Source organism: Pieris brassicae, chromosome 2, assembly GCF_905147105.1.
Source record: "Pieris brassicae chromosome 2, ilPieBrab1.1, whole genome shotgun sequence".
Lineage (NCBI taxonomy): Eukaryota > Metazoa > Arthropoda > Insecta > Lepidoptera > Pieridae > Pieris > Pieris brassicae.
Window position 1 is genome coordinate 12,639,704 of NC_059666.1, and position 19,339 is coordinate 12,659,042.

At 34.0% G+C, this 19,339-nt stretch overlaps 1 protein-coding gene across 3 annotated transcripts in view; it reads right to left on the reverse strand.

Annotated features, from left to right (window-relative positions):
- Positions 1-19,339, reverse strand: part of LOC123717730 (MAP/microtubule affinity-regulating kinase 3-like) — a 104,060-nt gene that overhangs the window by 68,536 nt on the left and 16,185 nt on the right. For 2 of the 3 annotated variants that reach the window (XM_045673984.1, XM_045673978.1), the window contains exon 2: positions 8,680-9,236. In XM_045673984.1, the coding sequence (XP_045529940.1) occupies positions 8,680-9,150 (471 nt within the window). In that variant the 5' untranslated portion in view covers positions 9,151-9,236. Of the gene's footprint in view, positions 1-8,679; positions 9,406-19,339 lie in introns of those variants that run through there. The other variant, XM_045673973.1, reaches the window with a different exon arrangement.

Here is a 19,339-nt window from a genome sequence, read left to right on the forward strand (position 1 = left end):
CTAACCAAAGCGCGGTCCTACGCCGTCTCGTCACCGTATCGTGTTTTTTTATAGAAACAGGGAGGAGGCTTACCAGATGTTTAGTAATAACGCCGCCCATAAACAACCTCAATGCCAGAGAGCTAGCGAGTACATTGCCGGCCTTTTAGGAATCGATACGCTCTTAACTTAAAGAACCGTAACTCGAATTGATTCGAAAATATTTCAGTAGGCCGCTGGTTCCACATAGTGGTCGTGAGCAGCAAGAACTGTCTTAAAATAACGCTCAGTTATAGAATGACGGACGTCGAGCTGATACGGATGGAATTTCGTATTATGCCTCGACGTACGAACATGTGTATCAATGGAAACATTCACCTTATGAGTCACCGGCCGCGAGTAACACTATACCGGTTCTGCAACGCTGTACCACGTTCACGTAATTTGCGGTGTCTGCTCTACGTTCTCTTAAATTATAAACGAACACAAAAATGCCATGGACTTGAAACATGATATGACAGTATTTTCGAATCATTGTAACTTAAACAGTGAATTTAACAATTACATATATAGAATTAAAATTGCTGCCAACGTGAAGAAAAAAACAGTGGCTCGGCAACCCCTTAGGTCTGGGCCAATGATTTATGCATATCATTCCTGATCTTTTGTTTATTATAAAAGGCAAGGTAGGTAATACAGACTTCTGTGCCAGTATTACCTAGAGACACGCCGACGATTTTTGGGTCTAAGGCATGCCGGTTTAGAAGAAAGTCTATTGGTGCACAGCTGGTGTTCGAACTTACGACCTCTGTAATGGAGTGGAGATTTCGATGAGGTTCGATACTAAGCAAAATCGTATGTGTCCAAAAGTTGGGAGTCAGTACAGTAAATAGAGAACACCATCTTAAGTGTAATTAAAGTTCATTGGCCTTTAAAATTGGTGTTACAAAAGGAAGTTCGCAAAAACTAGATCCCAAAACTCGTTATGTCAAATACATAAGTGATTGTAACAATCGAGCGATGCCGTCATTATTAAAAAAACACATGACTGACAGACAAGCCTCGGGCTAGGTGGGTTAAATAGATTCGCCACTGACATTCTGATAAAAAACGTTAATATAAGTTTGTATGGAAATTTGGAGCCACGCTAATGGCTAAAACGCAAAGTTTTGAACTTTTGAAATTCGAACATCATTCACGTGTTTTATCGCGCTTATTACGATAGCTTCGAAAAGTATTTCGTATGAAAACGATAGTTTAATTTATTAACATCCAAACTTATCGATTTATAATACAATTTGTACACTCATTTGGCAATCCAATGTTCGGGTTCCTCTTAGTTCTAAATACGCCCACGGACTCCTTCGAAATTTCTACAAAATCATTTCTATTCCACTACGATAGTTATTGTAATTTCGTATTGTGCTTAGTGTGACCATATACTTGACAATGCATATTTTTTCTCCTACGTAGGCCTATATATGGTCATCATAATCAATCACTGTAATTAAGTTATCCCTTTCGGAAAACAAAGGACATCGCAACATACTAAAACCCAGACCTTTTAACCAAACTTAAGTTACTGAGAACACTGATTTTTAATGAACCTGTACTTCTGTTGTCCCGTCTATTTTATTGATACTTCAGTTAACCTGTGATATTCAACCAAGGATCCGAGTGCAATCAGCAAGTATTTGGTCCAAAACACAAATTAGTAATAACAACATAACATTTAAAATATTAAATTATTCAACAAACAAACAGTCAAAGTTTGAAACTGATGTTTAAAAGAAAATAAAAGGCATATAGCCCAAATATGACCTAAATTATATGAACGTGTTTTATAACAGTATTAAAGTTCACACTAAATCTGCTGACACCATCAGAGCCATCTATCGGCATTCGTTAGAACTATCTTTCAGTAAAATACCAAAAGTTGTAATAGACGATTCATATTTTATTATTGTATACTTTAAACAGGTTTTAAAACTTCTAAAGTAATTATAAAAGCTGCTAGCGCTGTTTAGTTCTTCTATTGGCCACTAGATGGCGTGAGTGGCGCTCAGGTTAGATACTCACGTTATTTACAGCCAAAGGTCTATGTATGTTTACCGTTAAATGTACTTTATATTAGAGGCTAGCGTAATAGTAATAACATAACTTATTAAAAAACTCATTGTCTGTGCACCAGTTAAGATAACATAACAAATACAAACTATATTACCACAATTATAAGACTCATTTCTCTGTCTGTCAGCGGCTTTCTAAAGAATCATTTCACATTTACGAGACACGATAACGCTCTAAAACTACGAATGTGACACAAACAAAAACACGACGTAACGAATCGAAACAAAACACGATTGCCATTTATTTTATTATAACTTTCTAGTTTGTCTAGATATATTAGGTACATAAATATCACGCAAATGTTTACACACGATATAATGTTCATAATACATCCTAATCAGCCTAGACATAAAGATCACTATAAAATCAATTTCTTGGACAATTAATTTATGGAATCCAGTTTTAAGGAACTGCTTGAACAGTGGTGAACTTCTTATAGTAGGTACTTAATGGAATTAGCTGCCATTCCAGGTGTTTCTGGACTGGTACGACTTAGAGAGAAGCGTAACATCACCTTAAAGGCAGGCAACGTACTTGCAAACCTATTGGTGTCGCACGTGTCCAATTGGCGGCGGAAAAGATTTAATTTAAAGGTTAAGGCCGGCTCGTCTAATGATAAAAACTGAGAATAGAGAGTGAGAGTTTCAGGCTGTCAAATAATATATACTTCAAGACAAATAACGCCACAACATTTAATTAAAACAATAAACAGCCCGTTAACCTAACAAATATATCACTTTAGTGCTAAATATATCCACACGACGAAAACGCTGCGTACCATCTATTTTAATCCGTAAATTACGTAACAACTTGCACTTGCGAGTCTTCATACTAATTATTACATTAATATTAAAAGAATATCGGTGTTAAGGTTGGTGGTGGTTTTTGTATGGAAACACTATGTTTGAAACTGGGTAACAATTAGCGTTAATTGTTTAAAACATGAGCTTATAACAATGTAAAATTAGGGGTAGTAACAAAAATCTAACTTGACTTATTAATTCGTAAATATAAGTGACATACGTGTTATTGGACATTATCGAAATCGACAATGTTAAATTACAAATTAAAGTTATAAGTAAATAAATGTTAAAGTAAAAACTAAACGGCTCATAAGGCTTCAAGTATGCGATGATTGTTAACGCATTTAAATATTAACTTAAATATTATATAACTAATTTTAGGTTACATAACTCTGGGTAAGTTTTAAATTTTAATTTGTTAAAGTATCGCAATCGCCCATTTGGTACTTCTGCCCTTCATTTCAATTCATTCCCTTCAATTCATATTAATTTATTTTTCCTCTTATTATAATTAATGTAATGATGATTCATAATTGAACAAGATTTTTTATTGATAACACTTAAACATTAATTGAGTTTCGTTTACTATTATTCAAATAACAACATATTCACATAACCAACAAAAGATCGTACCAATTCTTAAAAGGCCCACAACGAACTTGTGAGCCTTCTGCCAATATAAATGTCCATACGCGGCGGTATTACTTAACACCAGGTGAGTCTCCTGCTCACCTGGTGTTAAGTAGCAAGTTTGCCTAATATTACATTAAAAAAACCTTATTTATTTATTTATTTATTAACACTTCGTTACATTACAATATAAAAAAATTAACATAATTAAATCAAAAGGAGGGCAACGGAGCCTTATCGCTTTCGAGCGATCTCTTCCAGGCAACCACTATTATGACCTTATTTATAACTAAAACACAAACTTGGTCAAGCTTCATTAATTCAAAAATATTACCAGATAATAACCAGTTAAAAATAATAATAATAAAGCCCGTTTAATTTCCAATCGCGACAAAAATATAAAATTTAGATTTTTACATTATATACATTATTTTATTTATGTAGTTAACCTATATATCCTATATCTTAGCTAAATTCGAGTCGATCGGAACCCCTTCGTGGGTAAAAGCCTCCTCCAGCTTTTTCCAACTGATTCTGTCCATGGCTTTCTTTCTCCTCCTCCTTAATATATCCTTAATCTCCTTTTTAGAATTCAGGTAGATTATTTAGTTACTAAAATGAAAAATACATGAAGTCCGTTCTTTGTCTGCAAAGAAATGATTCACTATTAGTAAATCAACAATTAATCCTTTAAATAGAAACGGTTCAAACAAACGTTCCTCTTCCTCTGATCCAATTCGGCACGTGCGGTTATATTTAGCAGCATCCTGTACACGTTTCTATCGGACTATAATTTCTTTACAAACTTACTGGTAACATCTGATTATCTTCTAAAAAGTATTAGAACTAGTACAGTAGACCTAGATATTTTTTTATTATTGTCGGTTAAGAATATTGTCAATACTGAATGATGTAAATAAATTAATATAAAGACATCCTAAAACAATTGCAACTATTCCAATCTCAATCGATCCTGTGGATGTTGTTCCAATAGAACGTCCTGCTCACAAGAGGATCACAGACAATAGATATTAACCGTTAAAACTTAAGAACCTTGAGGGTATAACAGGAGCGGGATAAAGCAACGAATAATTTGGCACCTTATAGTCAGGTGAAACGTATAAAAAAAATCATTTATATACGCATGTTTTCAGTATAACAGGTCATTTCTCTCAATGTAATATCGTAACTAACGTAATCGTTATAAATCCTTTGTAATCTGTCCTTTGGTGGAATTGGGCTTCGCCTAAAAATTGAGTTGTGAAGACTTGAGTTTGTATAATCTTTCCGATTAATTCTTTGATCTAAAGTGTTTGTTTTGCACAGTACTTTAACTTAATTTTCTTTTGTTTCTATAAGTTATACTCTATGTTTTAAAATTACTCTTTGTTTTAAGGATTGCGAGTGTCATATAAAATGTTACGTCATCGTTACACAATTGATATTCAGACATAAAGTATAAAATTATTTTTACATTGTCTACCTTACTACTTACGTGCTAGAATTACGTACTTCATAATTGAAATGAAAACTAGCACGAACAATTCTTAATTTATTATATTATTTACGGCGCTTTGCGTTGTGCACTGCAATGAGTACGTCACGTTTAAAATTCATAAAAGAGTATCTTGAAACGCTAATAGACAATATTTATAATATTAAAAGACAAGTGATACTAGGAGAATACTTGTAAGCTGTATGCGAGATAATGTTTATCTGTAATCTAACACGGCGATGCGGTTTTGTGAACAATGAGCCGGTGACACATAAAGACACGATTAGGACGTGAGCTGTTTGATGTGATAATAATGTAAAGGTCAAAGTACAGTTCTATAATCTAACATTGGTATGACATTGATTGTAAAGTAAACATACAATGGTACGAAAAACCCTCTTGAAACTATTATCAATATTTATTAAATCTATAATTTTACAACGTAATAATAATATAAAAATGTTAACTACCCAGTAGTATAATTTTAACAGAATTTCCGATGCATTGAAATAACCATAATCGACAAGAAAAACCTCACAAAGTGAATAAAAAAACACTCGAAATGAGTCCAATTAACAGAAACTCATTCATTGAATTGAAAGAGGTAAATTTAAAAGCGCCTGCAGTCCCAATGCTTCCTCAATAATCCGAATTAAGCGGCAATTGGGTGTCAGGGCTGTGAAATAAATATTAACAGTAAAGGTCATTTGGATTAAGATTAGCGCATCGCAATTAATCATATTATAATTTATTCTATTAAATTATTACTTTTAACTTTCTTCAACTAATTATAAGAGGTAAAATCCAGGGTAAACGGCGTGTTGGTAAAAGAAAAAAAAATGCTACTCTGGAAGAGTTACTGCTTCAGGCACAGGAAAAGACAAGCTTCACGTTACTGACCGCCAACATCTGGAGGTTGGTAAGGTAATGGAAAGGCACCAAAAGAATAAATTCACTGCCATTTGTCAAATCAAGGACCCAGAGCAGACGAGACTGGCAAAAGACTTTCCATCACTCTTTTAGGTCCGTAATCCAACAGGTCAAGTCTCAGTCATCTCCGCTAGAGCACAGTCATGTCAAAGTTCATATAAAATAAAATATTTAACAGCCTTTGAAAGCAGATTGAAGCTCTCTAGAACACGGGCCTTAGATCTCCAAGTTTTGTTACAAAATGTTATAACATATATTCTTAAGGACAATTCCACCCTTATAAATTCATGTATGTAAATTTTCACACAATGTACAACTACTGTAAAGGGCAAGTGTCCAGGGAGGTGAAAAAAATAAATTATTTATTTTCTATATGAAAGAAAGAAGAAGCGTTATTTTACCTAATAAAATGGACATTTAGTTAAAAATAAAGTGCGCTGCTAGCGCTCACACTAGGATTCCGTGTAGTCGGCAGCTAGTCTCTTCCATCTAACACGTTAATGGTAGATATCAAATATATAATCAAACTATTTTTGGACTATAAGAATATATTCAGTTTCAGCATAGGGCAGATTCAGAAGATAATGTTTAAGATTGTTATTGAATGGATAAAGTTTTGAATCGTTACTAAAAAAATTGGTTTTAAGAAAGAGGTTAAAGTTAAATATTTATATTTATAAATTTAATAAATATCACGACAACCCTATAAAACGTCCAATTAGTCACACTATCACTTTTGACCAAAACGAATTTAGTTATTCACTGCGGCAATGTCGCGAATTTGCTCTCAATATTTTTCAACTTTAACCAAAGAACGTAATTTTAAATGCGCACATAGAAAGTCCATTGGTTCGATCCCAATCTACGTTCTCAGGGATAAGCTGACCAATGATCTAATACGTTAAATAGTTAAGACTGAGAATGAAAAAATTACATACACAACTCGATAATTTATTATTTGATTGTTTCATATTATTTACTATATTTGAACAAAGCTAAGTATTTTGAAATTGTATTACTGTATTGTACATGTATCAATAACAACTACGATAATAATACACCACGAAATAATTATTTCTGGTGAGTTAAAATTGTAACGACAATTATTAAGGCGAGTTATTGCTTCGCTTCAAACCAAACAAACATTCCGAAATAAATAATATGGCTTTGGTAAACACATAAAAATACACTCTTTCAAACGTTCAACATGTTCACGGATTGACACCGTGTGTCCGAAATACACAACTTTAGTTTCATAAATTTTTCACATTTTTTTATTGACCTACTGCTTTGTTTTACTCGTTGTTTTATTACCTGTAATTATATTTGTTTAAAATTACGTCCTCAATATAATTTTGTAGTGAGTGTTTTGTAATTACTGTAAGGCAAGGTATCTCTCTTATTGTTTCCAAACTATTATTATTTTAGTATAAAATTGTATATCCCTGTTTTCTTGGCAAATTGATAAATAATTAATAAACCTTTTTGGAGTTGGGTAGGCAAAATAATCCATGAACTTATCTTTAAAAACCTATTGTGATGTTGCGATAACACTTATAAAAACTATTTCTTATATTAAATAAGCATCAACACAACATCAATATTTGTAGAAAGCGACCGGTTTGCTAATATAGCCATTAATTTATCGCTTTACAAACATTCATTATTAATATATAATCACCATTTGTATCTTGTTTTCATAATTTTTATGTCTCTCATTATATAATTTGATTAGAAAGCTACACAAATAGAAAGTACATGTTGATTTTTTTTTAAATTAATAAGATTTTTTTATTTGAAAGATGCAAGTGTCGCCTATGTGTTCTATTCGCCAGATGATACAAGGGAATGTTGAACTGACTCATGAACCTACTATACCCATTATAAATATATCACCTGGACAATTGCTGTGACGTTTAATAGATGTACTACGACTACTACTTACTTAGAGGAAGAAATATCCATCAGGCAGTTAAGTCAGCGGTCTCAATTTTATTTTTATACCTAAGGTCCTGTCCTAGACTTTGATAAAAAAGTGACAGTATCATGAGCGAAATCGATTAAGTACAGTTCAAAGAAGACATTGTAAAAATAATTAATTTCATGTCAAGAAGCCATGGTTTCAGTGTTGCGGATAAATCGTTCCATCAAAACCTAAACATTAAGACAATGTAACACGACACTAAACAAAGTTGATTATACACGTAATACTGTATAACAGCGATTGTATATAAGGTACTAAAAGTAGAATAATGACTAAATATATATATATCATTCTACTTGTCTACATAGTGTCTATATAACCATTTAAAATTACATCTCTAATAATATAAAAAATACATTTCTCTACATAACGTTATCACCTAAATACAATTCAATATAAAATGTCCGCGTTTCTTCACGCGGAAACATAAAAGAATAACTATCGCATCGATTCCTTTCGAAATACAACTCGCAACTTTCACCTTCTTGGAGCTAACGACAGTGCACTTTGATATCTAAATACAGCATAAGTTGTGTACACAAATCTAATATAGCAACACAGTTGATTGCTACAAGGAAATCGTTGCGCAAATCAAATCACGTTTCAAATAAACAAACATACATTCTAATTTCAAACGCGTATCTTGACATACGACATCTTTGTATTGTACACGGTCCTCTGTAGATAAGGCCAAACAAAATGTCTTACAATAGATAAAAAAAACTCACCTTATCTCTATGTGAATGTCTGTGGTGCGTCACAGGTGGCGGATGATGGGGCGGAGGTGGATTCTGTCCAGTGACCACAACTGGCAGGCCATCAACAATCGTCACCATCACTCTCTTGTCGCCGCTGCGTCGGCGTTCCGAGGAATTCCTCCGACGCCTTTGCTCATCAGACACCGGCTTCGAGAACACCGTTCTGCGATCGAAAGTACGTGGGTCTACTTGGTTCTCTGCCGCCCTGGTAGCTGGAGTGTGGCTCTTAGATCGCTTCAAAAGTCTCATGACGTGAGACTTGATCGCGTCCGGTTTGCTGACCGGGGCCGGTTCGGGTTTGTGTTTGTAGGACTGAGAGTGCGCATGGTGGCGCTGAACGGACACTGCGTGCCCCATACCCGGGGGTATTACGTTGGACAAGCTCTTGACTGCGTAAGCCGCGTCTACTTTGTTACCGGCCACGCACGATACCTCGTACATCCCGCAATTCTTTAATTGTTCGCCTGGTCGCTCACTATTAAAATCATACACCCATTGTCACATCCATTCACTATGTCACTGCAATCCTGTATTGCGTAAACGTATAAAATCTTGCCGGACCGGTTACGGAAAAAAACTATTAAAACATCATCAATGTTTACTAAATATGGTAAAAATAAGGGTTAAGATTGTTAATTACGATTAATTTATAGGTCAAGGAGGGCACGTCCGTCCGCCGCGAGAGCCGTCGACATACTAACATATTCAGCGCGATATTATGAAGAACAGAATCTCAATGATGTTTGAATGATAAGGATGCCTTTAGCCGGTGGGCGAGTTACCACAAAAGGTCAATGTTTCGGTGAAGTCATCGCATTGAGATGATAATACACTCGCGAATTGACGTCCGAGCAATTAATCACTTGAAGATACTTAACACAAATTTGCGTATTAATAGAATGACAATCGCGTGTACGGATGTTTTTTTCCACTTTCAATACCGGATTTTTTATATTATGTCAACATTTTACTTGTAAACAATATTTGCGCTGACAAAAGCTTCATATATTTTACAGTAATCTAGCCAAACAGCTAAAACGGCCGAATTTAACCCATAAAAGGACTAAATTACATCGACATTTCAGAAAAACAATGTGAAACACCCAATGAAGGCACGCATTCATCACAAACGGTTGAGCAAAGAATTTTAAACGAATACCGCTTTGCGAATACCAAACCAGGGCCCTTTGATAACACGATTTTCTAAACAAGATTTGGGGACACGAAATTTTAATAATTCAACCTAAAAATCTTTTGTCTTCCACAACAATGTTATGGGATTAACAAGACTGTTTGTACAACTTTGCTGTTTTTATTTTAATTAATACAAATTTAGAGAATCTTTAAACACAAAAGTTTGGCTTGGATTTCAGGTCTCAAACGGCTAAAATAAATACAGAAAAAAATATCTTAGTAGATAGACAGATATCCTATTAGATATTATATATTTTATTTTATATTGGCCTAGACTATATATAAACAATGAGAAACCGGTAGAATTTTTTCATATAATCTGTTAAGGAAAAAAATTCTTTGTGTATTGTATGAATCAATCTTCTAAGAATCCTACACCACTGTAGTGAAGTACTGTTATTATTACGTTAGGGATCAAAGGTAAGCGATAAATAAACCTTTGTACAAATCCGACCGATTGTTAATATAATAGACAGAAGCCAAAACTGAAATTTGTCCTTACATAGCAATATTTTTTTTTGTAACTCAAGTTTAAACTGTGATTTATTCTACTTCCAAATTAAACTAATTTATGAAGAACAGAACATATAAAAAGCGGATATTCACAGTCACACACAGACATTTGGGTCACTTTTGCCTGCGCGAGCGCTCATAATTACCATATATCTGCTAATGATAGTGGGCAATTAAGTATCGTTTAGTGAGAAAATGTTAATGCTTTTACTCTCAGTACTTTCGGCACAGTACCTTTTTCTGTCTTTATGGTGCAATTACGAACGAACTAAGCTCGTTACAGACGTTTACTTGAAACATTTTGCCTTATTCCAAATGATTATTTAGGTTAGTAATATAACATACTGTAAACATTTTGGTTCGAATTTAAAAAAAAACTTGATAGCCACGACGCCTGACACGCGCTCTTTACGATTCGAAGGCTTGACGATTTCCTCGCGATGTCTTGGTTTAGGCCAATGTATATTCAATGATGATGTTTATACACTATCACTATCACTATCAATATCCCAAGATACCATTATTATAAAATTGGGGAATCGCTTGTCCTAGATTTAATTAAATTTAATTTTTACGAATTGGCAAATCTATTTTCATTACTAAAATTTGACAACTATTCTTTATATATAAATATTGACTAGATTGATATTATATATTTTGTATCTTCCTATATGGACCAGAAGTCTTACCACAACAAAAGCAAATGATGCTTCTAAAATGTGGTGTTGCAAGCGGATGTTAAGAATATCGTGGACTGTTGAACACACCAATGCATCGATCCTTACCAGCTCCATATTAAAACTATTTTTTCAAGCATATGCCAACAACGCATCATTTCGCACTTTGGTCACTCAATGCGTTGGGGCGACCTAGAGAAGCTCATTGTGATTGGCAACACCGACTGTAAACGATCGCGTGGACGTTCTCCAACGAGATGGACTAATCAAGTCAAAGAATTGCAAAACAAGCGTAGGACCGAAATTGGTGGAGGAGAACTTATTCACGTCACTAAAACTAGAGCCTAGTATACCAAAGAAGCTTCACCAGTAGTCCTCAATGAACTTGTGCCAGAAGTTATGAATCAACCATTGATTTCAATACTCAGAAACAACATCTAGTTTCTGTTAACGCAATACCGTTTTACACCTTTAAGCAATGACTAATGCATAGATTTCGAAGTAAAAACACTTAGAAATCTATGCTAAATGCATTTATACAGCTTGTAAGAAATTATATATCTTCAATAAATAATCTCTCTACTGTGACCGTTTTAGTCATTAAATTGAGTAAAGCTGTTATTGAAAATGACAAAGTATTTTTATCTAAAAATTGTACTAAATTATTGAATATGAATTATTCGTAACTATGACGTATATATATCGCAGTAAAGTAGTTAAATCAGTCACTTAATTGAATATCTAGACAGTTAATTAAATGTCGATATTCAATGAAGTAGCATGCATTTTGATTTAAATAAAGCAGCGTCGAAAACGTTTAACTATCCGTCTGACCGAAAGCCAGCGTGTTGATTAACAATGTAAAACAAGACTCCGCCATGATTATTTCATTTGTTATTGTTATTGTTCGGTGTGATCGTGAAGCTTGGATATTCCGTGTTTTGCTTTATTGTAAATGGTTAGATTAGGTTAGTCTTGTTGCCAAGGAACGTTTAGGAAACTCGTCATTTTTTTTTTCGTTCACTCACTTGTCTCACGGAACTATAGCGACTTGATTGAATAATTAACTATCTAGATATTCAATTAACTCTCTGATTTAACTTCTCTACTGCGACATATACACAATACGTTAAAATAATCGACCTCAATCAAGCTCACAAAAGGTTGCTCTACATACACTAATTTAGATCACAGTTATAATTCAGTGCAGCCGCAGTGCGCCGGCGGCTATTGATTAGTGTGTCACCGCGCAGGCATCTACTTTCACTTAGATAATATTATCGTTTAGGACTCGGTAATTAATCAATTCGACTTGCGATCCTTCAAGAAAAGAGCGTAACAATTCTTAAAATGCCGCCAACGCACTTGCGAGCCTTTTGGCATTGCTTAACATCAAGTGAGCCTCCTGCCCTGTTATATAAAAAAATGTATATGTACCGGCGAACCCAGAGTATATTAAAAGCGGATAAGATTTTGTCTACATTCCCTTTTGAGTTAGAAAAATGGAAGTTGTATCATTTGCCACATCAAGTTGACAATCAACAATTCCATATTATACTGACATGTCGACACATTGGCGCAAAGTATATGGTATGATATGCTAGTATTTGCATAATTACAAAAAAATCTTTTCTATTTATATTCATTAAAAGGTTTTATTTAATCATTACCAAATGACCGTTAAACGTGTAGAGGAAAAGTTGTTAACAAGTTAAAAAAAAAACATTGATACGCAAACATTTTGAAAGCTTAACAATACTTCATCTATACATAGCAATTTCCTGTTGGTTTTTCACTTTGATTGTGAAAACGGTTTTCATTTTAACCGCACAATACTCACGATATCGCATTGTATGCCTCGTTTAATGACACCTTCTACTGGCATCGTCATATATTACCACCTGTCTTTGAATTATAATTTATGAAAATTTAGATTTTTCCAACCAATTTTAATATCTATATAAAAAAACTAATTAAAAACGACCGCTTTACATTTCATATACATTCCCCGCAAATATTTTGTACAGTATATTTTATATTATATCATCTTAATTAGAACTCATACAAATAAAATCTGTTTCGAAACTAGAAAATATTCTTTTAAAACAATTTAATAACTATAATGTATAGGAACATATTAAGGATATTATAGAAAACTAAACATATCACGGATATTAAATCTTTAGAAACCACTAAACTATTCAGGCATACACTACATAATCGATACGTAAGAGTAACAGGTTATAATTATAGTCACAAGATATCAGATGTCGTAGAAAAATGATACATAACAATCATTGCATAATTTCTTGTTTATATTGATGTCAATCACTTAGCGTTTAATTTGATTAGATGAGTAGTATCACATATACTAATGCATCAATGTCATGTATGTGTCATGTCAGTCATGCATTAATGATCAAAATAAACAATTGGCTTTTGCTGATTTGTGTCGAGAGTTAAGGACCGACTTCGATCGATCTATATCTATACAGAATATCACCAAACTCTTAAGTAATAGAAAAAGTTATGACGACTTTAATTAGTTAAAATAATTCATAAAAAAGTTGACAAATCAAGCCTCTGTATTTTGTTAATAACTCATGTAGAGTCTAGTCGAGAATAGTAGGGCTGATTCCAGAGACATGCTAGTTGCTGTCGCCGGTGAACTAAGCACATACTCCTGAACACTTCAAGGTCCATGCCAGTTAAGATAACGTCTACCTACTGTGTTTCCGGACCCTACCTTCGGAAAGTTGATAAGGCATACCCACCCATGTCATTTATAACTGAAAATTCGACTATTGTCCGATAAAATATATACTTTAAACATTGCAAGAGTTATTTTCTTTGGCTTCTGTATATAAACTTAGCCACAAAATGATGAATTGTTGCATAATAAATAAAAAAAATGCAAGTTAAGCATTAACTGTAGGGTAGACAAAAACCAAAATCATTATTCAGAGAATTTCCTACTCTCTTCTGCAATTATTTGAGTAATATTAATTGGGGATTTTAGGGGTCGCTTCAGTTTAGATAAAGGCTTTTACGAAATTTCCTAAAACTTTAAACATTTGAAATTCAATTCACCTAAGCAAACAACAAAGACCAACTGAAGCTTTATTCTGTAAATTTCAGTAAGCTAACGTTTTAACTAATTAATTATTACCCTAATTTACATGTATTCTCATCAAACTACGTATTTATTTATTAGTTATCATACATCTAACATAGATATAGTGAAACAAGACTTATATGGTAGCGCTCATATATTATTTTGCGGGGCGGGGATTGAATTACGCGTTATTGATAATATTATTTTCGACTTTTGAGTACTTTACATCACATAATAAGTTATAGGTATAAAGAGTCACTGGGGGTGGTAACGAAACGTTTTACTTTTTATATTTCCTCAAATCCTCTTAAGTGAGATGGGAAATATCAATATCAAAATCTTACGAGAAGAACCTGGTGAATCTATATTTTGTCCAAATCGGCTTCGATGACTTCCACGACAGTACTCTGTAACTCCCAATAGTGATTCATAGTCAGTCATAGGCAGTCCGACTTCATAGTCAAATTTACCGCGCAATTCCTCGACATCAGCGCTATAGATACATCAAAACTGTATACATAAACGAGGGTCGATCTGTATCGCTATCGCCGTTGGATGTTGCTAAGTACCAACGAAGGCATGCTGAGCAAACATCGAATAACAAGCCCCATTTTGTTCTAATTAACTTTCGTTAAACTGAAATAGTAAATAATTTACTACGCGAATAATTCTTGACAAAACTAACGTATAATAATTCCGATAAACTCCAACCCACGCATCTAAAACCAATATTTGTTTATGTAATGACCAAAACCCAATGTTGAACCCCTCTTAAACTCTCTCGAATATGCAAAATTTATGGGGGTCTCACTTTCATAGCTGATGGATGTATTACTTATATGTAAGTCCTGTTTATATTATTGTGCTTCATAATTCTGGGCCCTTGATAAAGCGTATATTAAATACAACTGCAGTACTATAAAGTTGTATTCCAACTACTGTATGTACTGTATGTAATTTGACAAACCCATAATCCTTTTAAAGACCTTTTGTGTCCACGTTTTGTATTTTTTATTATTGCTTAAATATTATAAATAAATTAACTAAACGTACGAACTACACCAGAGTTCAAATTCCTTTTAAACTGATCAATTAAAATAACGGAATACCTTTAAAACACTTGGCGTAAAAAAAATTATAGTCATTTTAATGTCATAGTTAAAATAGTAGAGTATTTTTCTTCGAGTTCGTTTGTCGTCAAAAATTTAATTTGTTAACATACCCACCCTCAAACTCCACAACTACAATACAGGCTTACAAAAACACAACCATAAAACTGAAAAATACGAAAAGATTTATATTGAAATACGAGTTAAATCGCAGCCGGTAATGCTGACGATGCAAAAAGCATAGGACGTTTGAGAAAACTAATGAGGTATTCAGTCGCTAACCCTACAATACCTTTTTTAATTTTTACGTGAAAAGATTTAGTTTAGGTTTTGCTTTCAATATATCGATTTAAACAAAACAATAATTAATATATGTAAAAACACAATTACAAAAAACACAAATATGCGTCTTTTTATATAACTTCATCTACCCGATTTTTGAGAATTAAGTGCTGATACCTACCTGATACAATACTCAGATTTATTAAACGATGAAAAAATTTTTGTCTGCAATAATAAATATATCTGTTAAACGCCATTATGTCTATCTAGGCCAATTTTAAACAATTTTTAAGTAAACCAAACGAATCCGTCGACAAAAACTCACTGCAGTAAACAACTATACATTATTCTTTGCTTACGTTTCTTTTAAGTATCCCCTCACCAACAGACCTGGCTGGAGGCAGTTCTATAAATACCGTCTGCATGTAGCCAACCCGTATTGTGTAGGTAAATGAAAATCATTTTCAAACACTAGTGCAAAAAGTAAACTAGCAAGCTTAAGAAGACGACTGGTTTTATTTTTTACAAAACATAAGTGCGTATATTTGTTAAGGTGTATAAATTCCACATGCCTTATATAAGATTACTACAACGATACTAAAATAAAATATATAAAGGATAAGGGATCAAATATAGTCCCAAATTTTTAAGATATATAATTCTTCAACTAAAGTATGTTGTGTCGTATGTAATTTTGAATAAAACAGAAATAAATTACTGACTGAAATGAATATTACGAGTGTAACAATTGTTTAGGAATATTATTTTCTTCGTGAATTCACCCCAAAATAGAAAATAAAAATATATAACAAACCTGAGCCATACAGACAGACAGCCATAGAGCGATTTTAAAAGAGCTATGCGTTTCAAAGTGATTATCTTCTAACAATAGAAACGTTAGGTCTCCCATCGTTAAGCCGCACACTTCCGCGGCTTTAAAACCCAAATTTAAAATTTAACGACGTTTTTACTTAGTGACCTCAATTCCGTAGCACGCAATTTTATTATAAAGACATATAAACATAGACTAGTATGTAACAAATCGGAGCAGTGTTGCCTAGTTGCTACAGCGTGCGACTCTCATCCCTGAGGTCGTAGGTTCGATCCCCGGCTGTTCACCAATGGATTTTCTTTCTATGTGCGCATTTAACATCGCATTTAGCTCGAACGGTGAAGGGAAACATCGTGAGGAAACCGGCTTGCCTTAGACCCAAAAAGACGACGGCGTGCGTCAAGCACGGTAGGGTTAATCACCTACTTGCCTATTTGATTAAGAAATGATCATGAAACAGATACAGAAATCTGAGGCCCAGACTTTAAAAAGGTCGTAGCGCCATTGATATTTTTTTTATTTAACAAATCGAATTAACGCTGTGGTGTAATCTATAACCGACACGATGTCGTTTAATTTGACCCAGGTCACAATTTTCATAGACTTGAATAACTTAAATACTGCAACACCTCCTGCTAACCACCGGGCGTGGCAGGAAGCAGCTTCATTCAAAATGACCCGGTCGGAAATGAAGGAGCTGCAACTAATACACCATGCTACACGTGACATCTTAAGTAATAAATTAAAATAAATTAAAAACAAAGATTTGTCTCACATTGTCAAAGATATCAGCAGGAGGCATGGTGAAATAGGAGCATGCACTTATCAATCAATAAAGAATAAAACTGGACGAACTGAGTATGATAACATTTATTGATACACGGCCCAAAAGGGTATGATCGTAAATTTATAATTGCAATTGCAGTGACTAGTGTCCGCCGTAGTACCAAGTTAAAACAAATACTAAACGGGGATTCCTTGTGTATATCAGACAATTTAAAATCGTAATTGAACAATGCTACATCACGTGGAAAACCTAACGACTCCATACGTTACGAGTTACTTCGTGTTAAAAATGATTAAACGTAATCATTATTTATCACCCGTTGCATCATGTAGGTAGAATATAAATGATTTGTGGATACTTGTACACCTGAGCTGCTCTTCCTTCTATTACTTATATTACATCAGCCTTTATTCAGTCGTAGTATGCAAAATTCAAAGAGACGGGCTGGTGGAAGAAGTCGTCGGAACGTACTCGAGTGGACGGGGAACACATCCGCCAAGGAGAAATTTAGATAAGCTTAAAACCCGGAAATGTTTATTGATAACAGCCAACGTTTAGTAATAAAGCTTTTCCCGATAAATACAAAAATCCGAGATTTTTCTTATTCAACTTGTTCTTTCCGAGATGTTAATCATATGTTGATTATGAATAAGTAAATCCAAAAATAACACCTCAAAGCTTTTAAATTCTAAAGCTTTCTTTTTTTAATTTATACATTTTTACATAAATTCTTACTAGGTCTATTGAACTATGTACGCTCGTAGGTAATCAAATGAACAGTTTACGCTTCGTTTGGCAAGTGTGCCGAACTGCCCGGGGGTGGTAAACATTGTTTAAACTCCGATCGTTAGGTTTTAAATTCACTGCGATATATGGGACATAGATTTAGAAGCGGCAGTAAATTTAAAAAAAAATATAGAGAATAGAGCTCTTACAAAATATGATTGTATTAGAGAAGTATCTTTATTATTTTTTAATTTTAGTATTTTGTGATAAAACAATGTAGAAACAGTGTATTTTTATAGAACAGGGGGCAAACGGGCAGGAGGCTGATGTAAAGTGCCCCTGGACATGCTCGATTCCAGAGGGCTCGCGAATGTGTTGCCAGCCTTTTAAGAATCGGTCCTTTTTCTTGAAGAACCTAAGTCGAATTGGTTCGGAAATACTTCAGCGGGCACTTGGTTCCACATAGCAGTAGTGTAACGCGGTAACGTTTTAAAAAACGCTCAGTTGTGGAACAACGGACGACGAGGTGTTACAGGTGGAATTTCGCAGGTTTAATCCGAACTACTTCTCTGCAAAATCTCCGTGGTAAATGCTGTAGAGACGTGGGTTCTCTACAGAACGCCAAGGGTTCAAGCCGCTCGGAAAATGACAGGTCGTCGATAATTCCAATGGCTTTGCGTTGAAAACGGTCAAGTGGAAGGAGCTGGTACCGGGGAGCCCACCCACAACTGAGAACAGTAATCCATGTGTACTTTTTCTACTTCAGCGAAGGTATTTAATTGATCACAAACAAAGAAAAAAACCATTGGACCCGCGATTCGAACGTACGACCACTTTGTTATGTACGATTAGGTCACTAGGCTCTGCAAAACTTATTTTTATGGAAAGGGTAAGTTATTATGTAAATTGCGGAAGCCAGTTAATACTCTATGGCCATGTTTTTAGTATCTAAAATATACAGTTACAAAGGAAACGTGCCAACCTCCAATCAGAGGACGCAATTCGAGCGTGAACGACTTCACAAAAAGTTTAAATGCTCTAACAGTTAATGTAACCTCACATCGTACCTTTAAAAAGAACAGAAAAGAGTCTTTCTATTGTAATAGAACAGTCGGCAGAAGCTAATAAGCATTATCTTCTAATAATTATTTATGTATTTCCACTTCGTTGCAAAAATATAATACAATTGGCATTGTTAAATCAAAAGTACTGGTGGCCTTATCGCTTTCGACCGATGTCTTCAAGGAAACCACTGTTAGAAAAAAATTAATTACATAAAATAAGCAAGAAATACAAAATACTTATACTTAAGACATATATGCAAACATAGCAATTAAAACTTATGTATACAATATTTAGTAATACATATATCCAGACACATAACTTTATTATTTA